Consider the following 27762-nt stretch of genomic DNA (forward strand, 5'->3'; position numbering starts at 1 on the left):
GACGACGGTGTTGGGCGGCGCGGACGACGTCGTTGGTGATCCTTGATGGCATGCGCCATCAGTGGTCTTTCTTGATATTCAAGTCAAATTTGATGGGTTCAATATGTTTGAGTGGTCCAAGCTTGTTAGTCTTATGCTTTATGGTAGACAACAGGGCCACCATCTGACAGACCTGCCACTAGTTGTTGTTGATCCATGTTACAAGGTTTGGAAATCAGGAAAATCCCTAATTCACCAATGGTTTTGGGTTCAATGACACAACAAAAGAGAAGAAGCTTCCTGTATATAGATTATGTGAAGAGCTATGGGATGATATCCAATTGTATGTCAAGAAGCAAAATCAGTATCTGTGAACTTATGGGCCTAATGCTCAAGTTTCTCAAGTACACTAGGGAAATGAGAGTGTTTTGGCATATGCCTCTAATTTACAGGTTACTAGTAGGGAACGTCCGTTCCTGCCAGTTGTGCGATTGTGCGGTGCAGTGAAAATTTTGCACACCGCACCGCATAATATTTTCGCACACTGCACTGCAACGCACATAGGTTTGTGCCATGCAAATATTTTCGGACCCGGGGTGGTGGCCGGAGCGGCCATCGGCGGCGCGTTCTTTTATTTGATCTTCATCTGCGATTGAGAAGTACGTAGAATCCAGGATTTATGCAGACGATATTTGTTTTTTTGATCTCATACTTTCTCAACCTCTCTCAGCCCGTTCGAATTTTTCCCATTCAGTTCATAGATCGCGCTCCTCTATTGATTTATCCAAATTCAAATCATCTTCGCCTACAGTAGAGAGCAAAGTAAGATTGAAGATCCAATCACACGATATTTGATCCTGCTTTTTCCATCTTTCGCAATCGGTCACAGTCCGTTTGTTGTTCTCGTTGAGTTCACCGATCGAACTCTCTCATCAGTCTCTCAATCATACGTTGTCGCCGGTGCAATAGCTAATCTACGTTTACCTCAGAGAAAAGAGTAAAATCAAATGTTTAAACACACGAACAAATGATTTTTCTAACAGTCAATCCAATTATCCATTTTTCTCGTTCGGTTTGTATATTGTGCGCTCTTATCAATTATCCATCTTGAAATCGTTTTCATCCAAGGCAGACGGGAGCAAGAAATGAAGAAATAAGCAGGCAGAATTTCATCCTATGATCTTCATCTTTTTTTGATCTTTCTCAGTTTGTTCATCGTGCTCGTTCCACAGAAAAGTACACTCTATATCAAGTCATCTTCGTCAACGAAAGGGACAGAGTTTGAAATTCTAAGCAGAGGAAATTTTATTTTCTGATCTACATATTTTGTTCATAGTACTATTTATATACTGTAAGTAAACTAACTGGGAGAATCATCCTTGCTGGCATCAAAAAATACATCCGTCTCCAATATCTGACACAGAATGTGAGAATGATCTATCAAACTGATGAAATCACTGGACAGAAGCTTGAAATCATGATCATCACATCTCAGATCACTCAGGCTATAACAAAATGCCATCAAATCCTTCTAGCAGCCGTAAAGCCAGACAATGCATCCCCACAGCGCCGAGAGCAGGATTCGAATACTTCTTGAAAACAACCTTCAACTTGCTTTTTGTCGCCGACGCGGTTGTAATTACTCCCTCGTGACTATCATCACCCATCCGAGAGTTGGGAATCCTAAGAGTTGAGACTCTTAGGATTTTTCCACACGAATCTGCACTGTACATCGCACGGAGCTTCTCGTGCGGTCAAAAATTTGCACAGTCTGTGCAAATTTTTGCACGGCACCGCATGCCCTTTGCTTAGTTACTAGGAGGGAAATTGACAACCTGTGACCAACTGAAAAATCCCTAATCTGTTGAACAGAAATAAATTCGGAAACAACAATTGTTCACATTCCTCATGAGTCTTCATCTAGCATATGAGCCCGAAGCCAGTTCCTCCATGGGGATAAAATTCCTGAGATTTAGGAAGTCATTGGAATTATAAGAAAAATCCTAAGAGTCGACTAACGCTAGTACCTGAGTCTCCATCCAACAATTCCGCTGCATTTTTCATCAACAAAACAGAGTCTCGACCAAACTCAATTGACACCTAGTCAAATCACCAAGGGCCTAATCATTATCAACGTCAACCTACTCCAACGCATGTGGCTCAAGGTCAAGATCAAGCATTGAATCCGGCTAGCTAAGTACACGGAGATGAGGATAAAGATGCTTTATTTGTGCATTTCAAAAGGTTATACCATTCAAAGGAGATGTGTTGGAACTTTACTTGGAAAAATCAAGACAGAGAAGAAAGTGTATATTGCAACCTCACAAACACCACACTTTGAAGACACCCAAACAAAATGTGTCATCCACTTACAAGCCCAACTCAGCTCTACTTCTGTAGTTCAATCAGGTACATATGAATATATTTCCGATTATCCTATACCTAAGTGGATAGCAGATATTAGGGGCACTATCATATGACACCTAAACAAGAATTCTTTAGTAAGTGTTCTGTCATTGAGGAACCCCACCGAGTCCAAACTGGTGGGGGAGGGACCCTAATGGCGTTAGGAATGGGCGACGTACAACTTGAAATTTTTTGTTTGAAGGGAGTTTTACATGTACAAGGACTACAAGTGGACCTTCAATTGTTACTCAAGTTTGTATGTGATATTTGGTTGCATTTCGTCCTATACAATGATGACTTTTTTGGTATGATACGGTGTTCGGGATGAACATTTCATCCTTTTGGCAAGAAGGTGGATTTCTCCTATTCAATGCCTCACCTCAGATGTGTTTAATCTTCAAAAGTTCCAGTCATGTTATAGCCTGATAGGCTACAGAGGAGAGACTCATCCTCTTGTTGTAACACATGGGACACCAACCCTTTTGCACTTGTCCTCTGTTATTACGTCAAGGAGTCTATAACAAAACTCTTTTTTGTGAGGCATATCAACTGGCTAAACGCCATTGTTTTGCTTTTAGAAATATTGATGATCGTTTCTCAAATGCTTCTGATTGCATTCACAGCGATATCTGGTGGCCATGCTCCATCTTAAGTATCTCTGAGTTATAGTATTTGCGGATGATTATACACATACGATGTGGTTGTACCTTATGAAATCAAACACAGAGGCACCCCAAGTTATTCTGCTGTTTTGGGAGCTGATATACACTTATTTTGGGGTAGTCATCAAGTGTTTCAGATCATACCTAAATTCTTCAATACTGCAGTGAACTCCTATTTCTCTAGTCGTGGTATCATCCATGAATCATAATGTGTTAGTACTCTCTACCAGAATGGCCTCATAGAAAGGCACCCCTGCTACGCTCTAGCAACTACTAGATCAATGTTATTAGAAGAAAATAAGACAACAACACACTTTAATCAACTTCCCATGAAATTCATTGGGTATGAAATTCCTCTTTGTCTCCTCAGCTTGAAGTTCTCCACAAAACTTTCATTCGTGTCATAAGCTTGATCTTTGGATATATTGTAGTTGTACACCATACATATGGGAAGCGAGATCCTTTAGCTCTTTAGTGTATTTTTGTTGGGTATTCAGGTACACAAAAGGGTTCAGCGGATGCAACATTTAGGGAACACAAATGTACTTTGATTCTGGTATAACACAAAGCTGTTTAGTTGCTGGCAAAGGTGATATGGCATTTCTAAATCGTCTAAGGAGTACTCCCTTGGACAAGTCTAAGGTGCAACCACTAGGAGAGCAGACTGAAGGTTAATGTTCCATGCCAGCAGAGGCAGAAGGTAACACCATCGCTATACCTAACACGGTAGTTGAGCGGGAAGGGAACAAACTACTTATCAACTGTGATGGTGAAGCATTCAATACCAGAATGCCCAATGAACAAATTTGGCAGCCTAATGAGGGCTCTCAACATCAAGATGATAATTTTTGAGAGAAGAGATATCACTTAATGGTGATGGCAAATTGGTGCAACTAGATGATGACTTAGGGTGGCATATGTCCTAAGGAGTAAAGAGTTTCTAGATTAATCTACTCTATCGCATCGGGTAGTTTGTATTATATGAGAAATTAGGGTCATAGTTCAGGAGTTTTCTAACAAAGTTGGGAGACATATTTGTTTCCCAGTAAGTACACAAGGCACTTGGTGATTTGGGCACGAAATCAGCCATGGACAAAGAGATGAATGCCTTGGAAAAAATGACAGTTAGCGACCAACGAATGCACTGGACGCTAAGTGCAATTGGGATATTCTTCAAATTGGTGTGAAAATTTCTTTCCACCATGTTGAACTCACAAAGGAGGTCTGCATGACACAAGCTCTCAGTATTGGTTAGTGCACCAATAGGATATAGTGTGTAAAGTGAAGAATGCATTATATGGACTCAAATAGTTGGCCCGAGCTTGGTTGTACGATTCATTAGAGCAATGGACAGTTGAGAGTATCACCAAGTTCAAGGAGATCATATGTTTCTTCCTAAAACATAGCGCTGATGGGCATATCACAATTCTCATTGTGTATGTAGATGATATAATGATTGATCATTAGCAATAGTTCAAAGGAAATGCATTGATTGAGCACAATGTTGGTTGCTTATTTTGACTTTCAAGTTCTTGTTACCCTCAAATATTTCTTGGGTACTGAAGTTTCTGACTCGAGTCTTAGGATTTCTCCATGCCAACACAAATATACTTTGGACATTTTTCGTGAAAGTGGAATGCTTGGCTGCAGACCAACTGTTATTCCAATGTAAAAATTAGCAAAGGTGACGATGGTGTCGTTGTTGACAATAATTTATACTAGAGGCTGATTTGCAAGCTCTTATATCTCCTAGTACACGAACAGTGTAGGAACAAGACTTAAATCCAAAAGCCCTGCTCTACTTGAAGCTTCCTAAGTCATGAATCCACAAAACTAATTTCTCTAACTTTTGAGTCCACAAGGGAGTTGTACTTAGATCCACAAGCTCTGAAGCACTCTCTAGCAGAGAGAACACTAAGATGGAAGAAACAAGAGTTTCAGTAAAACAATACACTTGAATAAAAGACCTTCAAGGGTACATGGGGGCCCTATATAGGCCACAACAAAATAGAGGATAACTCAAAACATTGAGAAAAACAACTCTGATAAGCTAAAATAAAGGATAAGCAGCTGACAAGTCTGGACTTAGATATGTTGCAGATTGTTACAGAAGAATAATCTATCAAAGGATTGTTAAAGAAAAATATGTCATAGGATTCTATCAGAAAAAATTTCTGACATAGGATTTGTGTGGCTCTAGGTACTAGTGTTCGCCTGTCCCAATACCGGTACCGGATGCAGGTATCAGGACGGATGCTATACCAGATACCGGAAAGGCATTTTCCGGTATCCATTTTTTTCGATATCCAGATACCGGATATCGGTATCGGATATCGATTGCTCCAGTGCCGATATCCGATACGGATATCCGTCTCGATGTCAGCATCCGTCTCCGTCTCAACGGGGCAGATGACGATGTCGGATACCGGATGCAGATATCGAAAACCGATATCCACATCGAATTATAGTTAAAATAATATTCATTATTAAATGTTAAACATTACGCAATGGTTAATGTGGGCACGAGAGCAACAAAAGAGCTTTCTAATTGATCAGACATCTCGTATAATGTATACAGTCGCGTATTTTTAATTTCTTCCATATGGGATAACAGGATTCAGGTTTTGTGTTTAACTCGTAATCCCTTTATCCCATATGGAAGGAAATAAAAATCTTTGTTTCTATTTATTGGACGGTGTACTCATATATTAAATAAATAATTTATATAAGGCTCTTAAAATGTAGCGGTAATTGATATAGATATTATTTTAATATTAAATATATTGTCGGCCTCATTTAATACATACAGAGAAAATTTTCTAATATCTTCCATGTGGGATAACAGGATTCTGAGTTTACATTAAATACAAATCCAGTTATCCCATATGGAAGAAAAAAATAAGTTTGCACTCTATATATTAATCAACATTGAATATAAGTCAAAACCGTACAACGCGTTTAAAACTAACAGGTAGAATGTGAAGTGTAGATTATTTTTATTGTTCAATATCGGTTCTGATATCCAGATATCGAAAACCGATATCCGGTATCCGATACCCTATTCGTCCTCATCCCCCCCCCCATATCCGATACTGATATCCGTCTACCCCCTCAGAGACAGATACCATCCGATATCCGGTATCCGATACCCTATTCGTCCTCATCCCCCCCCCATATCCGATACTGATATCCGTCTACCCCCTCAGAGACGGATACCATCCGATATCCAGCACCGTCCCATTTTTTTCCCGGATATCGGTTGTCCGATACCAGATATCGGACAGATATCGGTTGGGCGAACCCTACTAGGTACTTTTCTGCAAATCTTGTCAACTTTTAGAATGATCTCCTTTTTCTGCAAATGCTAATGAGTCTTAGAAAAAGGGCTTCTGGGCTACATCAGAATTGGCATTGAGAAGTCAAAAAAATACAGCAATACCACTAGAGGTGAATTTGTACTCCAACACACTTTAATGTATTAGGAGCAATTCTGAACAGTGGATATATGCAACCTTGCACTTTGGATCATCTCTAGTTGCAGTGTAATGGCTCCAACAAGAGAAGCTCCCTCTATGGTTCAAGGACCTAAGCAACCAGAAAAGCAGCCCATTCTCAACCACAGTAAACCCCTAATGACATTTCCATTTTACAAGTGATGAGCCATAATATCTCCTTACCGTCAATAAAAAATAGCTTGAATCATCAAACTAAACATCATAATAATACCCCTTGCGCTTGGAAAGTCAATACCAACAAGGACCAACAAAAATATCCCACAACAAATGATGGTGGCAGAAGAGTGAGATGGATGTAATGATAAACTGAGCCATGTACGGTATTATGGATTTATGGATGATGTTCTTCGATCAGACTGGGCAAGAATGTCCCTCATCTATCGGCAATAAGAGAGAAGAGAGAGATGGCAGGAATGATAAAAGAAGCCAAGTATATTATTTAGGATCACTGCACTGAGATGCTAAGAATCGATGGTCCCGGAAAAAATTCCTCTCAAACCACGATATGAGAAAAGAAAGATGAATATGATGATAAAACGAGCCATGTATGGTGTTCAGGATTCCTTCATGGAGAATGGAATCGGCAAGAATAATCCTCAACAAACAATAACGAGAGATGAGAGAGACAGATCAAGCGACAAAAAACGAGCGGGTCAGTCCAAAAATAACCGGCCCCACGAGTTTCTTCGTCACGAATAGTTTAATATATGAAAGAGGCGCCAATCAATCCGTCTTATCTTCCTGAGCGCCGATTTCTTGCAGGTAATGCTCCGCATCCAATGCTGCCATGCATCCTGCCGAGCGAATTCAATTGAAAACCATAATTATCTCAATTCGGAAAATTTAGAATAATTCAAACAGGATGAAAAAATCTAGAGAGACGTGTAGAACCGGAAATTCTGATGGGCCCAAGAAAAAACCAGAAAGATGCAAACAGAAGAATTCACTTCCTATTCCCGATTATACCAACTTATCAATGTCTCTGCGTTTACAAACTTATCAACACGCTGCAGAAAAAGGATTCAAAGGGGGAAATCGAAGTAATGAACTGCGTAGCCTAGCCTTTAGAGAAAGCAATGAATGACCGAGCAAACATGTGATCGATGCAGTTCTTCGCTTAAGCAGTTCTTTAATCCGGAGAACTTTGAGCCCTGGATTTATAAAACATGTAATCGATGCAGGCCAGAAGATAAATCTAAACAATCAATCAAGCAAAAAAAACTTCGCGACGATGAATTATACATCGAACATGAGAAAAGAGGAGCGAAGGCAGAAACATACCAGTTCCAGCAGCCGTAATGGCTTGGCGGTACTTCTTGTCCTGAACATCTCCGGCGGCGAAAACGCCTTGAACGCTGGTCTTCGTCGTTCCAGGCTTCGTCACAACATACCCATCAGAATCCAGCTCCAACTGCCCATCAAGAAACTTCGTCGCAGGCTCATGTCCGATGGCAAAGAACAATCCAGAGACGGGCAATTCCGATTTCTCCCCCGTGACCACGTTCCTGAGCTTCAGACCGCCCAAGAGGCCCTTCTCGCTTCCAAACGCCTCCTCAACCACAGAATTCCACACGACTTCAATCCTAGGGTTCCCCAGAGCGCGAGCCTGCATGATCTTCGACGCCCGGAATGCATCCCTCCGATGAATAATGTAAACCTTGGAGCCGTATTTGGTGAGAAAATTCGCCTCTTCCATGGCGGAATCGCCACCCCCGAGAACGGCGATGGGCCGATTACGGAAGATCGGCGCGGCGCCGTCGCAGACAGCGCACGCGGAGATCCCCTTGTTCCAGAACTCGTTCGCGCCGGCGAACTGCAGGCGGCGCGCGACGGCGCCGGTGGCGACGATGATGGCGTCGGAGAGCACGGTGGTGGAATCGGAGACGATCTTGAAGGGGCGGGAGAAGAGATCGACGGAGGTGACCGTTTCGGTGAAGATCTGGGTCCCGAAGCGCGCGGATTGAGCGCGGAAGCGGTCGGTGAGGTCGAGGCCTTGGATTCCTTCGGGGAAGCCGGGGAAGTTTTCGACTTCGGAGGTGGTGGTGAGCTGCCCGCCGGCGGCGATGTCGTTGGCCATCCATCCCTCGAAGAGCACGGGCTTGAGCTCCGCGCGAGCCGCGTAGATGGCCGCGGTGTGGGCCGCCGGGCCGCTGCCGATGATGCAGAGGCGCGATCTTAGGGTTTTGCTGCCCTCCTCCATGGCGGGATTCGAGCTGCCTGGTCCGGGAGAGGAGGAGATCGACCTCTGCGGGGAAGACGCGGGCTTCGAGAAGAGGCCGATTTGGGCTCCTGCTCTTCGGAGGAGGGCTGCGAGGTTCGATCGAGAGCTTCCCCCGCCGCTCATCGCTTAATGGACGGCTGACCGTGTCCCGGGGGTATCCATCTTCCCCGCGCTTCCGCCATTAAACGCGCTTGCCTTGGCTGGACGGCGACGGCGACGGCGCCCTTGGAGTTAACGGCCGTGATCTTCCATTTGAGGGTGTACCAGTCTGTCAAACAGGTTCAGGTCCAAGGAAGTATAATATTTGATATTTATTTAATATTTTTTTATAAAATTCTAAAAATATCAAATCCAACTTGACGGAGAAGCTTCTATTGAGCTCAGCGTTGACGCCATATACTTGACCAACTCTGGGCACCCATTTGATATTGAACATAAAATTTCTACTCTAACTTTGACATTGACTAGTCAACCTGACCAGACCAAAACCGGTTCGGACCAGAACGGGGCCGAACAACAACGGACTGAAACTAGATCAAAGTTTAGACACGGTTCAGGTCTTTCCTAAAAACCCGGACTGGACCGGGACCGTCAAACCCCAGATGTGGGCTTGAGGATCCATTGGCAAGTGGTTCATGAGGCTTAGTAGTAGCAATGGTCCTTTTGGACGGCTTAATAACCTTGGTCATCCTTTGAATGTGTTTTTGACTCCTAGCTGATTTTGGTGGTGGCCTTAATACCCCCCTTCTATGGAAACTAGAGGTCTGAGATTTGATCTGATCGATTTATTATTTGATCAGATATTCCCAGATCTATAGATTTAATTGCTAGGATCATGCAGTAGATGATCTGATCAATCCAATGACACTCATTCGCCGGAGCAGATTGAGGATAGGGGACCAATAGGGTGTCTGATAACCCTATTTCACCAACGAATAAAAAATACTACTAAAATACAAATATTACACGGGACAATGTTTCTAGATAATAACATCAATATATCACATATTTGAGATAAAAAGTATCACATCTATTTTTTTAAAAATAATGTATTAAAAAAACTGATAAATTGGCTTTATTGTGTTATTATGTGGATTAAATGAATATTCTCACATCTCTAGTAAATTTCCGTTTCTGCACATTATGGACATTTTTTTGCTAATCTGCTTCACTACCTTAAAAGGAAAGTATTTTATTATTGACAAATACTATTCAGTTCCATGTGTGTATAAATTTACGGAAATTGAATGGAACAGTTTGCAATGAGCTGGAGCATTTCTTGTAGTTAATTTATTGGGAAAATAATACCAAAATTGATTAAATATAAAGTTATGCATTCACAAGAGCTATTAGCTGAGCCTGAACCATGTTCTGGTCCACCCATTTATCCCTCAAATAATACCTAAAAGAGGTCAGACAAAATTTACGAGAGGTCCTTTATGAAGGCAAATTGTGTGTTAATTTTTAATATCATTGTATTTTTAATTTTCCTAAAATCAAATAAATTTGATAAAAGTATAAAGCTCACTCAAGTGTATAGTTGGAGTAAGATTGTCTCCATGGGGACTGGCCTTTATAGGTTTAATAATTGAGTTACCAGTTAATGAGCAATAATAATAATAATACTAAAGGTAATGAGTATAAGAAGAAATGAGTAGTTAGTAAGGAGAGGTAATACTAGATGAATAAGAGAACTAGATAGGAGAGAATATCAGATATTATATTTATATGTATATAAATTTATAGATACTAGAAATAAATAAGTAAGATATTAGATATTATAGTTAAGGATGATATTAATACAGGTAGTGAAGAAGTAGATAAGAAGTAAATAAAAAAAGATATATTAGTAATACACTATTGATAGAGACATGAGGATGTTTATTTACCTATTAGTAAGTAATGTTAAAGATAGAAGAGGGGGATACTAATAAATTATTATTAAGATGAAGTAGTTAGTGAAGAATAATGTTATTCTAGTAATATGTAAGGAGTTACTGAGTAAGTGTAATTATTTCAATAAGAGTAACAAAGACGAAGAACAATAGAGTACAAATTTGATAGCTAGGGAGAGAATAAGTAATTATCTAATTATAATGTAATTGAATTTTTATCCATGGGGTGCAAAGCTGCATCTTGTGTCCTAAAAGTTAAAAAGGAGTATGCCAACTCTCTCATGGAACCTTTACCACCATATGTTACTATGCATGTATAATCCTTCATCTGTTTGAGACACTCAAATGACTCAAGGCATGTGTAATTGTCAAACCCTAATTGGTCATTACGCTTAGTATTGATGCATGGTCAAATCATTATGTAACAACTTTTCTTATGTATCCACTAACTTGCTCAGAGATTTAACTGCATATTATTCCATAAGTCACATTTATTTGGTCGTTTCGCATATATTTCCAACACTTTATGGAAAACAATTTCAAAAAAGGGTCCCACACAAGTGTGGCTCTCTAGGGTTCATGCACAAATGTGTCCCCTTAGAAATCTCACTCAAGCATGCCCATTGTGTCCCTACTAAACATAACTCATTAGGGATCCTGCACAATGGTAACCCATTACGCTCTTTGCTTGAGCATGGCAGTAATATTGACCTAGTCCAAATTGTCATATATAAAGGAATATTGGCCCATTCCAGCTATTTTGAGCATATTCTGAGTTATAAGGCTGCTATTTTTTAGGCTGAAAATGGGCTCCAAATTATTTCAAGCATAATATAATTATAATGACTCATTAATTTTCTGCCCAAATTAGATCAATGTGATCTAAAATTATTTATTGTAATAAATTAACTAGTGTATTCAAATATTCTAATCATTTATTTATAATTCATTTTTTACAAATTGACTTCTGTTATATATATATATATATATATATATATATATATATATATATATATATATATATATATTTACATGTATATTTGTTTTTAGCTTAAATTCTATGTGTCAACATGAATGAATAAAAAAGTAAGATTCCATGTGATTTAGGCTTCTTTGTGGAGGTCACAAATGAGACACCGGATAATAAAGGCTATATGTCAAATTTGCATGAACCTATATCAGGGTATCCACCTTGAATGTTAATAATTCAGATGAATACAAATTCACCTACATGGGGAAATTATGTTTTACTTAATGCAAGTATGATGGAAATATATATAGATGGCAAGCCAATAACTCATTAATACAATTAATTAATGAAATATATTTATTATAATGCACATGTGATGCTTATGATCAAGTCCATGAATACATGACCTGACTGGTTTAATTATTACAGGTTTAATTATGATGAGATCATAACACATATATTACTAGTCTTTCAAAATGTGTTCTAAAGATTTCCCTTAGTAGGATACTCAAGAAGGACATCAAAATATGCAGATATAATGACATTATATATCCCCACTGATTAGAAGAGTATGGCTTCTCATGTAACCATTAGTGTGGAGACACTCAAGCCAATAGTGTATGTTCTTTACCAAAAAGAGTTCATTGGATATACCCGTATAAACCGGAGAATGATACTATTCTAAAATGCCAGTCAGGCTGATTCATGTCACAGTTGTGTAAGGGTCCTTAGACCTGAGGTACCAAATGCATCTTATGAATGAACATATATACTTTGATTACTACATACGAGTTCCTACTCAAGAAATTCCAAATCAGCTTAGCTTAGATGTAAGAACAAGTTCACAATTGGATTGAGTGTCAATGTAGGATTGTTCTCCCTCCTTATATGGGGGGAGAGCTCAAGGAAGATGATGCGTTCAGGTCCTTAGGAAAGTAATTTAAATATGGGAAAATAGTTCCTAGATATTATTTTAATGTATTGTTATTAACTCAGATAACAATTATGGTTTGATATTCAATCATAGAGGATGAGGGATTATATGTACATGGGAAATGATGATAGTTAGCTTCCATGATAGAGTCATTATAGTTATTTTTATCCTCTAGAGCATGTGGTGCAGCTTGGCACCACACAAGCTATAAACTCAACCTCTAGATTTAGCTAAAATGATCTATGATTAATTAATATAATGGGAAATATGCACTAAATTAGGTTTTCCAATAAAGGTTACTATGCCCTTGTAGTCATTAACTAGATTGATACATGGGCCTAGAGAGTCACACATAAGGTTGAGGATTTTTATGAAAAAAATCCCAATAAATAAATAGGAGAAGACCTTGAAGAAAATTACACATTCTAGGGTTCCTTTGGTACCCAAACATCTTCTTGCTCTTCCCGTGCTTCCCTCCGCTCCCGATATGATTTGGATGATGCAACATTGTGGATTGATAATGGGGATCATCAAGATGAAGGAGGATATTAGATGTGTCAGGGATTTCATGAATAAATTCAGAGGCTAGACATCTGAAAAAATCAAGACATCTCATTGGAGGAGTCAAGAGATCATCAGTTTGATTTTTGCATGCATGATTTGATCATTATGTTTTAAGTGTAGTTAGTGTTCCTTTTTACATCTTCCACTACCCAAATCATTTAAGTTTCATCTCAATCATTGTTCCAGAACCCAACAAGGTGGAATTTAAGAATGTGTATTTAAAAATAAATCATTAAATACCTTTTAATATTAATTGTTCATAACTCAGCCATTTCATTCTAAAATTAACAATGATTTATTGCTCTCATTAACCAATGTGGATTTAACATTTGTTGAGAAGAATGACTGAAGAATATTAGCATGTAGACCCTCAAGAAGAGCTGATTTTGAAGGACTATCTTCCATTCATGGTTTTGATTTAATTTGATATCTGTCACTAAACAGGTGAAACAAACTTATTTCAGATCTCTTAATTTGTCTAGAGTGTCTTCATTGAGGAAAATTACTCAATTAGTATAGGGATAAATGGATCTATTATTTAAACTTAAATTTTTTTCAATTGAAGAACCAACTTATTTGTTTATTGGTAAGTCTAAAAATGGGGTGAGTTAATTTGAACAAAATGTGCTGTTTGTGCTTAGTCTTTTGCAATGATGTGTGTATTTTCCCTTAATAATATATGTCAAAGGCATGGTTGTGGTGGTAGAAATAGGGAGATGTAAATAAGGGAATAAATGAAGAGTAGATACGATTTAACCTTCCCATTCATGTTCTTCAGTTGAAGAATAAGCTTATTGAGAATCAGGAAGGAATTACTATAACTCAAAATAGTCTTTCACGTGTATTAAAGGTACTGTTAAATCTACTTTTTACTGTTAATTTATCTAATTTTTAAAATATTGTAAATGCACTTGTACAAAAATCTCGTGCTTAATAACACACAAATTATGGGGTCATATCTATGAAATGTAGGTATTTTATGCATTAAAATAATTATATACACATGCTATGAATCTTGTAATGATTACATCTATTTTAGAGTGAAATTATGATGTTTGTGGTTTTGATGGTATTTTATGGATTTTTCAGATACACTGTCTGTTTAAAGAAAATCAATTTTCTGAAATTAACTTTATGACTTGGAATATATATAAATATATACTATGGCTGAATTTTTATTTTTTAATGACTTATTAATATTTTCATCTTAAAATTTTTCTGCGCCATGCTCCGCCTTTCAATCAAATTGAATGGCAACTAATCGAGAGTTTTGACAATAATTATATGCGCTAATCATTGCAAAAGATGCCATTATTGCATCACAAATCACTATGCCATAATGCCCAATTGTAACTAATACTTTTTTTATTCTCAGGGGTGACATAGAATAGTGAAAAAAATATTGGATTGAAATTAGAATAAATGTGACTCGAAGATTGAACAAAAAGTGATTAACCAGACATTTAAAAGTCTAAAAAGTTGTGGCAATACACATGGTGTGCAAGTTTATTTTCACAATTGATTGAAAAAAGAGAGATTGATGCTGATGTGACCTGCAGAAATATGTCATGATGCCATGCACTCACTGAGAATCTCTTTCCCTTTTTGTAGCACATTCAATAGAAAAAGACAAAAAGAGGACAAAATAAGAAAGTGGTTTTTTTGTCTTCTTCCTCTTTGTAGAATATGTAGAGTGACCAATGGTGAAAGGCAAGGTGATGAGCAAGCACAAATGACTATTAAGTACTTTAACCATGAACAGAGAATGAGGAAGCGACATTGACGATGATGAGGAGAGAGGAAAATGGATGACCAAGATTCTTCCAACTTCAAAGTTTGATATCTGACGATTCAGAAGGCCGATTGGGATCGAATTTTGTGTTGTTTTATTTTCACCCCTATTTCCATCCATGTCTTCTGATATTATCGAATTGATCCTTAAACTTTCTTCCGATACTTGTGGACTGATTTAAAATGAGTGAGTTTCTAATAAGGGTGTCATGGGTGTGTGAGAAGAGGCAACAAAGAATAGGGGGAGTTTACGTGCATTCGCAAATTTCCATGACCCTGACATAATATAATGATCTCAATTAAGTATCCTCATCTTAGAGTGGTTCTTCTCTGCATCATCGTTAGGTTAGACCATTTCACCTTCCCACTCCACCATCATTTTACATCTTTATTTCCTTCGATCGCACCTCACACATCACTGTCTCCTCATAATCTCTCGTCATTCCCTTATATGACTCGCTCTTTTCATCATGTCATTCCCATGTACTTTCTTTTTATTTTCACTCTGTTATTTCTCTCGCTTGTTCTTCTGAAGGTTAAATCATCATTATCTACTATCTACTATAACTTTATTAATTACATGACTAATTATCATCATCGTTCAACCCTATAATTTATAGATACCTCCTCTCATCTCACTATCAACTGTTTAAAAAATAATATACCCATAATTATTGCATCAAGTGGATAAGATCCATACTCATCACTAGCTAAATTTACTTAAGTGAGTACAAGTTTATTTTCTATTTATTAAACACCAACTACATTTTAAAACCCTATTTTTTTAGCTTATCGGTGATCTTTCTAGGACCTTTCCTCGATCATATACATTTCTCCGCTGCTTGGAATTTTGACAACAAAAAGACGAAATCAATAAAAAAATAAAAACCTTACAATTAATACAAAAATTAAGATGATTGTGTGAACTTAGAAACTTTGTGTGTCTTTCAAAGCCAATCAAAACTAAGGGAAGTTCTATGATGCCTATGATATTTGTTTTTCAGTCTGTGTATGTGAAGTTGGATACTCATTGGGTGACATGAACTTTGTTAGATTATTTTACCCTCGAACTTTTCTGGGTTGTTATGCTGTATGTTTATTTATTCAGTGACACCTCAATATCCTCCTCAAAGCTTCCATTCTGGCAGTTAGAATTGAAATGTTCCATCACATCAAAGTATTTTACTATTCCTTTCAGTTTAGATGTGACTTTCATAGTACCTTTGTTTTAATTCTATATTCCATGTGATCACTTATACTCATCATAACATTCAATCCATAAGTTCTCCAATTCTTGCATGCATCCATCGATTTGTAAGTTTCTAAACGTGTGCTGCTAGTTTATGTGAGTTCAATCCTAGAAATAGTGTAAAATATTAGGAACCTCAGAAATTTTTAAAATATTATCCACAAGAAATGTTACATTAAATCTTGTGAGATAACATGCAAATGAAAAATAAGAATTATTTAGATGATGTTAGTGCATGAAATATAATATTATATAGACCTACTTACATAATTTCTAGTTCCTTGGTAATCGACCTCCATTTCATTTGAAATTGTCCTTTGATCATGGAAACCAAAATTTTTAGGAATTTCCACTACTGCATAAATTATATCAAGGCTAAGATATAGAATTTAAGAATAGTGATAATATAAGCATATTATACTTAAGACTTGATTCATAATAATGCCTGCACACCTTTTGACCCTTGCTTGAATAGCCAAAAATACTTCATAATTTTGTAAAGGACTAGTCCAAATACATGTACTTGACCTCATCCGTGAGAAAGCTGGTCATTATGATCTTTAGGGATTTTAAATTGGAGGTAATATGATTTAATTGTATAAAGGATTTAAAAATACTATTACATAAGTCCATCATACTAATTCATTTGGGTAGAGGAGTCGAGTACTATGATAGATACACCAATAAAGCTCAAGTAGGAAATTATTGGTTTTGACCTAGTTCTCTTTCCACATAGCAGGGTTTATTATCATCACAGGGTCAACAATTGCACGTTACATTTTATTAACATTAAAAAGGTGTTAGGGTTTGTACACATAAAATGGAATGCTATAAGAACTTTCTACATCAAGAAGCTACTAACTTGGTCGTCCAGGCCCCTGAACCATAGAGGGATCTTCTCATCTTGTGACAGACATTTTATCATCATTAGATATGATCCAAAGAACATGGTTTCCTACTTCTGGTGTCACGAAATGTTTGGGTATGCTCTTGATCCATCAGGCCACTCAGCTGTGAGCATCTATATGACACAAATCTTAACATGTGAAAGGATCCTTTTTAGTATTCCATCTATATCTCTATAGGAAAAAATCTGGGGTTCAGACCACTCATATTTGCATCTACTCAATGTTATGAAATGTATCGTATTTCAATTAAAGGAAATATTTACAAATTTTGATAATTCTTAATGATAATGTAACTATATAAAGTTCTTATCACATATACAAAACCATAACTCATAAAAATAAATTAAGTACAGTTCCTCTTCATATTTAGACATTGCAGATGGAGAAGTCCTCTTTTCAAGTAAAAGGTATTTAGTAAATGTGTACAAAAGAATTTTCATTTATGAGTAATTAAGAAGCCCCCAAAAGAAATTAATTATAAATTGTCAAAAGTTGAAACCCAAAACCATTAGACATGACATTAGAGTATTAAATAGTGTCCATGACTGCTTCTTGATTATATTTTGACCCACCCTGTCAAACATCTGATTTCAAGAATACATTTTTCTACATAATTCATGTATACATTGGAGATTATTCCTTATTCTATTTTCTCTTTGATGAAATTATTATTTATGTCCACATTAGTGGCCCTGTAGTGTTGGATGATATAATGTACCAACTTATTTTCACTTATTTTCACGATGGATGCCTGAAACTCAAGTTTTGATTCATTAAAGGATACATGCAATTCATTTAATTTTGTTGACTTGAGCTGCAGTAGTCTTCTATCAAACATTAATGATGGATCTTTATATTCTTAGGTCTTCAAAAACTCAAATCAGTAGATGTAACTAAATCCAAAACATTATTATTCTGAATATTTTATCCAAGTTCCATGTTCCTTTTTTGTATCTTAGAATTTTGCGTGCACATTATATGTGATTAATGTAAGAATATTGTATCAATATTTGACTCAACATATTAATAGATACAATGGATGTGGTCTACTGTGAGATAAATATATAATTTTATTAATAATCCCTGACAAACCACTATATTTAGAGCTTCAAATTCTGAAATATTTAATTTTAATTTTAATTATTTGTAGTATCAAATGGTTGATTACCCTGTAAATTTGTCTAAAATGAAATATCAACTGTATAATCTTTTAGAGATTTTAAAATAATAATTGGAGGATTTCAAATTCAATTCCAATAATTTTTTCGAATTATTACATAATTCATATCAAATTTTTTAAAAATATTTCACCTAACTCTATACTGTAGTAAAAAAGAGTTCCCATCACAGTAGTAGTATGAATACTAATAAGGATATCAGATGCTGTCAAAGAGGCTATTGTCAACAAAACTGACAAAGAACTGAAATTTTTATTGCGTGATGGATAACATTACTATGGATATTAGTCTTGGAAACCCACATCAAATATAGATATTGGGATAACTTATCATTTCTTATGTTGATACTGATATCATATACACTTTATTAATTATTGATATCCAATAATGAGAATTGTTGGTGTTTATTAGTTATTAAGTTCTTGAGTGGTTGATGATCAGAAATGATATTTTTAGAGCCAATTAAAATATACCTTTAAAGAAAATTAAGCCATTTGGTGGTCAGATCTCATTGTTCTGAATTGAATCTGGTCGAGTGTTTTTCCTTAATTGAGTTATCTCTAAAACACATATTTTTGCCCTCGAAGATGTATTCAAGTGTTCCTCAGCACATTATATCTTCTCGCCTTCTTATCTATCATCTCTGCCATATACTAAGTAAGATTTTGTCTACATTCTAGTAACACTCAGAACGGAAGGTGATCAGAAAGTTACAAACATGATGGGGAGTGACCAAGTTGAGTCTTTTATAGATGTTTTTTTCTTAGAGCCTTTGGTCATTTTTTATTTAACAGAGTTCCTCATAAAAACATGCACATTATAGTGTATTCTTTTATGCCCAATAATCCATTTGCATTTGACCCTCTAAGCCCATGTACAAGCCTAGTTAATGACATCATAGATCTACCAGGTAGGAAGTTACGGATGACACCATCCAAGGATTCATTTAGAGAAATCTTTATTTGAAGGGCATCAATTAACTATTCTTAGAGTCTCCACACAAACAAAGGGATCAACCATAATCATCATATGAGAAGAAATAGAGATTGATATTCAACATGTTTGCCCTTCTCAGATACTAGGAATACAAAATTTCAAGATACATGATTAAGTAAAGAGATCACTATCATATGATCTAACTATAACCCATAAATTATTGCACATATCATTGGAATTCATTATAAACATTGCAATTGAATAATATTGAATATGATTTACTCCACATATTTATATGAGACACATGAATGTGTGATTTGACTTGCAAACCACATATTTTCATTCAAAATGATACGTTAATAACCTATTTTAAATTCGATGAAAATGAAAATTTACTGATTGTTATTATTGAATATGACTCAGATGCCCAATTTTAATTTATTATAAACTGTGATCAATAAAAAAAACATTGGATATTTTGTAGCCCTAACTAATTCTTGATTGGGTGATGGGGGGTGTCATCTAGATCAAGGATGCATGCATTAAGCATGGAATGGGATGTGCTGGGTGAGGTCGCAGTCAATGAGACATGAGCATCAGGCAGGTAAAAGTGTGAGAAGGGATGTTTTGAGCATCAATTATTAACTGGACCAATGAGGATCTTGGTTGGGTTAGCTGAGGCACAAAATGAGGACATAGAAAAACTCAATAACACTTTGAGGGGAGGTAGCCATTTATATATATATATATATATCATTTAATTATATTTTCTAATTTGATGTGATTTTATTTCAATTTTTATATTTCTGTAATTTCATTAAATTTTAATTTCATTTTACAACAAAATTGTTGATATTTCCTTTTATATAATTGTTTCATCATAATTTCTTAACTTTCATTTATTAAGACTTTCTCAAAGGTCCAATTATGATATAAGGGTAGAGACTAGGAAGGGTGTCAAGTAGGGTGACAGGGGGTCAAGGAGGCCGGGGGATGAAGTTTTGGGGTGGTGTGGTAGGGTCTTCTGAGGGTGGTTTTGGGGGGAAGTGATGAGGAGCCATGAGGTGGGTAGCTTGGTTGTGGTTGTTGGTTGGGATAGAAAGAGAGAGACAATCTGATCTTGTAAAGACAATATGATGGTGCACACCATCACGGATCATCGACGACGACGTCCGCGCTGCCTGCCACCATCATCGAAGACCGGGTGAAAGTGCTCGATTATACATTTTGATTTTCGTCATTTTCCTAGTCGTGTTTCGTGTTTTCTGTATCCATCATCCTGTTTTCGTCGCACTGTGACGAACCTCATGCCCGTGTTTTTGTCGTCTTTGGGAAGGGGTCCTTAGTCATTCTGGACCCCCTCCGTTGTGCCCCTTGTTTTTCTTCTTCTTTTCTTTTTATTTTAATTTTCCCCTTTATTTTGTAATGAGGGAGCCCATTATACAAGGGCCCCTAATGGACCCCTTTTCTCTTTGTTGACCCACTATGGAGGCCCGTTTGACCTCTTCCCCTTTTATAAGGGAAGAGTGGGATGCCCTAGCCCCTTTTTGTAATGAGGGATGCCCGACCTCTTCCCCTTTATTTTAATTAAGCTTTTGAGTTGTTTTTTTTGTTCTTGGTCTCACCCCCCCTCCATTGAGAGAAATCAACAAAGGGGGGGAAGGCAGGAGCCCGCTACAGCCGCCTGGGGAACGGAAGTTATCAGGAGGTAAGGGAAGGTTCCTATGATTCCCCTCCCCCTTGCCCCTTCACTCTTCCTACCTGGCCTCCCCTTCGTAGATGGAAATTCCCGCACCCCAAATTCACGCTCTTATGGCCAAATTCTGCATTCGGGAAGGTGATTGACTGAAAGGGGGAGGGGAAACGATCCACAATCACCCCTTTGGCCCCCTCATAACCCATCTATCTGATTCTCCCTTCCCGTGGAGAAAACTGCTGCTGGGGAGCTCTTGGGTGGAGTGATCGCGTCCTTGCCACTACCTGTCAACGGCCGCCCACTGTGGCCGCCATATTGTCATTATGCAGGGAAATTGCAACTCCCCGCAGTGCTGATGAGTTTGGGACACCCTGTGGAATTTTCTCCCTTGGCCTGAGGGTACTACAAAGGAGATTTCCCCATCGTTGTGATTGTCCAGAGTCTAGATCGCCCAAGTTCCGCCACCTTTTGGGAATTCTGCCAATCAATCTGGTCATAATCTTGCTGGTCAAACAATTGGAACTTGTTGGCTTGAATTCTCTTGCCGGGAAATTTTTGGCCGAGCAGGTCATTCAGATATGATTCTAGATCTTGGTCATGATTGAGAATCGTCCTGACCGAGAAGTCCATCGGCTGGTCCACTGGTTGTGAAGCACTCTTCATCGAGGATATGCCTTGGCTGTGGAAACAGTCGGCCAAGAACCATTTGATCGAGGATCCACTTGACAAGGAATCGGACTGGGACAGGAACACCCTGACCGAGGATTTTTTCCCCCGGTGCAGAGGCGACAATCCTGCTCCCGCCAACTGCCGGCTTGTGACGGCTCGGCCTCCCTCCAGCTAACATTGCATTCTGGAGGGTCATTGCAGCTCACACCCGCTACATGATCCGCCCAAGCTGACTTGCACTGTTAGCTCCGACGGGTCTTGTGGAGTTGCTCGAGCCGTATTACCTTCGTGGACACTTTGCCATCTCCTCTCTTCCTCCGACCTTTACTTGTAGCTCCGGCATCATCATCACTCATCGAGCTGCCATCCGCTCTCCGGCGCCTCTCCGCCACACCCGCATCGACCGCCACCGACTGTGGACGAATTCTGCATCACGAGCCCCGTCGACGAGGTACACCGTCGTCTCCCATCGCTCATTTAATTATCTCTTGCAGTAAATTTTTCGTCTTGACTCCACTGCGCTTGGGCTAGGTAGGTGAGAGAGGATTTGAGAGAACTATGACATACTTGAGTGTCTTACCGGTATGGACGACACTGTCCGTTATGTGTGAGCCCTACGAAGTGACTTTGTTTGGCCATAGACGCCTTCGTCGCTCCGACGAGGTTCGAGAAGCCGCCGTCGCCATCACCGGCGACCCCATCCAAGCTTAGAGCTCGGTGCCTCCCTCGAGTCAGAACCTGCACGTACGACATGTAGGGCATTCATTGCATTGTAGTCACATCGACCCGTTAGGGTTTAACCGTCAGACGATGACATCGTCGGCATTCGATACCACACCATCTATTATTGATACCGAGCCATCATACTCGGTGCCGACCAGACAATGTCCTCGATGACGTCCGGCATCACAATATAATTATAAATCAAATTAACTCGTGATGATATAAAAATAAATACGATAATAGTATTTTGTCACCTCACCTTGTGTAGAGTCAAATATGTGATGTTTTGAGTCCCTGATTATGATGAGTTGAGCCATATGTGTGTCTAGAATTTAGCAGTATCCATGTGCCTAGACTTTTCTCCTTGCACGTGATCTGCGACACTAGATGATTCAACATGGATCTGCATACTATGTATGAATACGCATGGCTCAGGGATGAGAAACAACGAGGAGAATGGAGGGAACCTCTGAAGAAGAGAGTTGCATGGGTCCCTTGTGCCCCCCGTTTGGGACATTGTATAATGAGCGGTATTTTTCACAAAACTCTTAGGATATGTTAATATACTTTGTCCCTAAGAACTTTAAGGGTGTGACCCTCTAGGTCCAACTACACACCCAACTAACAACCCTAATTATTGTCCAGTCCCATCAATTAATTTATATTTCAAATGAATTAATTAATGCTGCGTCAATTGAAACTGATTAATACATTTATTCATCAAAGCATTTCGTTCCAAGATATATTTTCTGCTCACACAATGAACTTTTATGCAAATAGTTATTGTCTACACATAATCCCTCACCTATAAAACATTATTTTATTACTATAGGGCTTGGTCAATTATCAAACCCTAATAGATCATCATTTTGCAACTTGTAAAGTTACAAATTTTATAAAATCTTAAATTGAATAGTTATTTTTATTTTTGGGTGAGGACTTTAATGTGTCATTTCATAAAGTATATTTTGTCTTCATGCCAAGGGTCAGTGATCTCATGTTGATAACACAATCACCTTAGATATTCTACTTTATTTGAGCTCTAACAGTTTGGAGTAATTTAGGTCATGTCAAAATATAAAAGTCCATCCACAACATGTTTAGTTTTAAAGACCAATTTATTGTGTTAAGAATCAACCTAGTTTAATTGAAGTACAAAACCATCTGGGTTCATACAAATTAGATCAATGAGCTCATTCTACAATGATCATCCTCTGTCCCTCCATAATGCCTCTACATGAATGGTCATAAGATCAACCATTCTCTTATAATGATCAACAGGGGCCATGGTTTTTTCCAAAGATACAATTTCCTTCTCAGAATAGTAACATTTAGTAAATATTTTAATAAATGAGTAATCACTATTATATGATGTCATTATAATACATTTAATTGCTCACATATTTGGACTTCATCCTGAGCATCATGTATGTATAATAATAAATATGATACATGTAATAAACTGAAATATATGCGTGTGTGTGTGTTTGGTAAGATTTTAGGCAACTTATTACTAAAGAAACTCCACCTTAAGAAATATGCAATAAAATTTTACCGTAAGCTCACGGCTTTCAGGTGATACTAAATAAAAATTTAACTAAAACAATGATGAGTGGGTTTTTAAATTTTAAGTAAACATAAATATTTTTATTGTGTTATTTCATTTAGCAATGATATCTCTAATTGAGTGAAAATGACTCAGTGTGTGCTTCAACTTATGATGTGATTCTGGATTATTTGTTTTTCCAAATAGCCAACATTTCCATTGATATGAACATGATAGTACATTGTTTTACATTGCCCTGTGGGCAGGGACACCATAGATATGAGATTTCTTGTGTTGGTGTACTTTGACTTGAGCTTTGTGCACTCTTTGCCCCTAATATTTTAGATCTTTGCAAATTTATTTGTTACCAGTTCATCAGTTCAATGGTAGTGCATTTGTCCTTTCTGCCAATATTTGTCATATCATGTTCCTTTCCTTTTCTACCTGAATTTCTCATATGTTGAAGTTGCTTCTGCCCCTATCTCTTCTTCTTGGATATCTCTTCATTTGGCTTTCATTCTTTCTCCATCTCTTTGTCGTCACATGGCGGGTTCGGTGATTGCTGATTTGATGCTAGTCGGTGCAATAATTCCTCCATGGTTTGCCTAGTGAAGCTGGGGATGAGTGGCTTTTGCTATAGGTCCATGTGACAGTTTTGTTGAAGCACCTCCAGAAAATTTGAATTTACAAACATCTCCCAAACACAAGATTCTGGATTCTTCATTCATGTAATTTATCCATTTTTATTGCACAAAAATGGAAGATGATTCTTGAAAAAAAATTATGCAAATTCTGATGATAATTTTTTAACGCACTTTTCTTCCTTTGGCGGTATCAGTCATAGTGATATACCATTTTCAGGTTAATTTTTTTTCATGCTTTAAACTATTCCAACAAACAAATGACATATTCAAAATGAATAGAAAATAATTGTAATTCATATAAAGTAGATTGAAAACCTATTCCATCTAAACTTCAAGTTTGTGGTCTCCTGCATAAATATCATAAATATCCTTCATCTTATAATAACTAAGAATACATTAAATAGGTTTCTAGTGCTCTATTCTTGGAGCAGCCTAAATTTTGGTTGTATTACTTGCCCCCCCCCCCCGTTCTCTCCTTCTCCAATATCCATATCCTTCTAGTGTGACTAGATGGTGATAAGATCTGATAGATTTATAGAGACTTTGAAGAGAATTAAGAGATCAAAAGCAGATGTGATTGCGTGAACACATCTGAACACCGAATATGTGAGCAACTTGAAGGAATTCTTTAGAGGAACCATGCAGTTGTAGAATGTATTCCACACTAGATGATCGTGCTCATCATTTGGTTTATAGTTTAATTGTAATTTGTATTTGTTCAATAATGATGCCTAATAATCAAGCCCACAGAGGGACTTGTTGCCAATATGACCTCTAACTTTAAATCCCAACCTCAAGATATGTACAAAAGTCAACCTTTGAACTCTTGAACCAATATTAATGCATTAATGAAATGACAAGAGAAGACAACAAAAAATATTGGGGTACTAAATAATCAAGCCAAATGTGTGAATAAACATATTCTATGTCCTCTTTCTGTAATTTATATAGTTTCCGGCCACCTGGCCAATTTATTGAAGTTTCCTTAGACCTTAAAAAAAGTTATCAGGAAAATATACTCATCATTATCTTCAACTTTACCCACATCTTAGAAAAAGGAACTAATTAGGTAGAATATATAGATCATTGCTATGCTTCTTAATCACTTAAAGTGTTTTTTTATCTTCAAAATCAATATAAAATGAGTCTTAAGAATATTTTCCTTAATGTTGAAGAAAAAAAGCATATTAATTTCCCATGATCTTAAAAAGCCAAATCGTATAAGGTTTCCTTGATCTTGAAGTTTCCTAGAACTTAAAATAATGAATTGATTTGGGAGGATATAAAGTTCATTCATATAGGTCCTAACCACTGAAATTTATTTTTAATCTTTAAAATCTGTCTTAATAATACTATTCCTAGGTTCCTAGTCCCATTCCTCTACTAAAATAAAACATAATCACATCCCTTGAAATTGTCATCTCTGTGTTGTTACCTCTCCTTCAAACACATTTTTCCAAGAAGTATAACAACTCCCTCATTTACTCTATCTAATCATCCCTCTGATTTAATTACAATGCACTCATTTTTGACTATGCAAAAACATGTATGATCGCGAACTGCCACTACCAGCAAAATGTATGCCATCCAGATATGCCCACACAAAATCTACCTTTGTTACATCTTTCAGTGCCTGCTGACCCATGCACACATGTGTTACTTCAACACCCGATGAACCTGGTAGCATGTCCACCCGCAGACCACTTCCATCATACTATTTTCCAATCTATAAAAAGCAAGGCATTAAATTTGAACCTCCTATGGTAAACCCCTTTCCTGAATATAATTTTATTTAGTAATAAACATGAAATTCTCATAAATATTAACAATTAAGAAATTAAAATTCACCAAAATTCAATATAGGTTGACTAACTTCAAATTTAGTCAACCAGACTCTCGTTGATAATATCCCACACAGCTATCTGAAGCTTACCTTTCCAGCCCCTTTTACTGTTTCGCATTCTAATTGACCAGCTCCCATTAGCTTGCTCAGTCTGCTTTGTGATTCTGATTCATGCGAAGAACCCATAAATTCTGGAATAAATATGAACATTTATTTATATGTTTCTGAATAAATTCATTATATTTTAAATAAATTCTATAAATTTATTAAAGTATTCTCCAGGAAAAATTATAATATCTTAAGTAAATATCTCAATCATTATATTATTATTAAGTTGATTATCTTTAAATGGTATATTATGAAGAATCACTATGTTTATTTTTCTAGGATGAAAAAATTTATAAATAAACAAAAATATGATTTATTTAAGTCATGAATCATAATTGAGATGGTACATTAATACATGATATATATATATATATATGCAGGTATAAAACCCCACAAAAGTTATTGACAGTCCCTTCCAATGACAAAACATGTAAAATGTATAATGTATAGTCAGGCCTCTTAGGTTTGTCATTAATTAAGCTTCTATGTGTGATGTCGTGCATATCCAACCTTGAGTTATTTTAGGATTTATGATGAGGAAATACCATTTTACATGAGATTCTAACAGTCAAAGTACTTTTTTACTAGGGGATTGAACTATATATCCTACAAGCCAGTTACAAATTATATATCTCATTTAGAACATATTTAAAAAGTTGTAATCATTATTATTGATGGGTTATGCTTATAATGAATGCCAAGGGCCTGTGAAATTTAGAATTGAATGATGAAATCATACAATAATGATTATTTATCTTGAAACATGCATCTTAACATTACTCTCACACGATATTTGAGACTGACATTTAAACATCCTGGTAGAGTAGGCATAGATGACATTTGTGTAGAGACATGGAGGGATTGTGAGTTGATCTGTCAGGAAAGATTTTTCTAAATTAATCCATTTAAATTTAAATTAGTGTCTCATCTTAACTTACAGCCAGTTTGATTCATGTCATGGTTGTGTAAGTGATCCTTAGACCAAAAACACTAGGACATCTTACAAATGGAATGTGGTATCTTGACATCAACCAACAAGTCCCTGAACATGGGACTCGTAGCATAAAAATGGCCATCTCTAGCTTGAGTTGTACTTTAAAAGAATAACGTGGAATCTCTCATGGAATCTTTATCAATGTGTTTTATTGTACATGTATAATCATTCATCCACATGAGACCCAGAATAACTTTGGTATGGTTATATCTCAAACCTTGATCCATCATTTAGTCAGTACTAATGTGGAATGTGGATCCTTGGAGATCGCCTTCTCCAATATCCCTACTACTGTGGATAGAGATTTAAAGCATCATCTCCATCGAGTCAT

General features: G+C 37.1%; 1 protein-coding gene across 1 annotated transcript; it reads right to left on the minus strand.

Annotated features, from left to right (window-relative positions):
* Positions 1-7068: 7068 nt before the first annotated feature.
* Positions 7069-9014, minus strand: LOC144712751 (thioredoxin reductase NTRB-like). Its single transcript, XM_078587049.1, has 2 exons — positions 7844-9014; positions 7069-7356 (listed from the first exon to the last, which is right to left on the minus strand). Exons 1-2 carry the CDS (start codon positions 8904-8906, stop codon positions 7286-7288), a joined length of 1134 nt encoding a protein of 377 aa, XP_078443175.1. The 5' UTR covers positions 8907-9014; the 3' UTR covers positions 7069-7285.
* Between the last annotated feature and the right edge of the window lie 18748 nt (positions 9015-27762).

The sequence above is a fragment of the Wolffia australiana genome, chromosome 15 (genome assembly GCF_029677425.1).
Source record: "Wolffia australiana isolate 7733 chromosome 15, ASM2967742v1".
NCBI lineage: Eukaryota > Viridiplantae > Streptophyta > Magnoliopsida > Alismatales > Araceae > Wolffia > Wolffia australiana.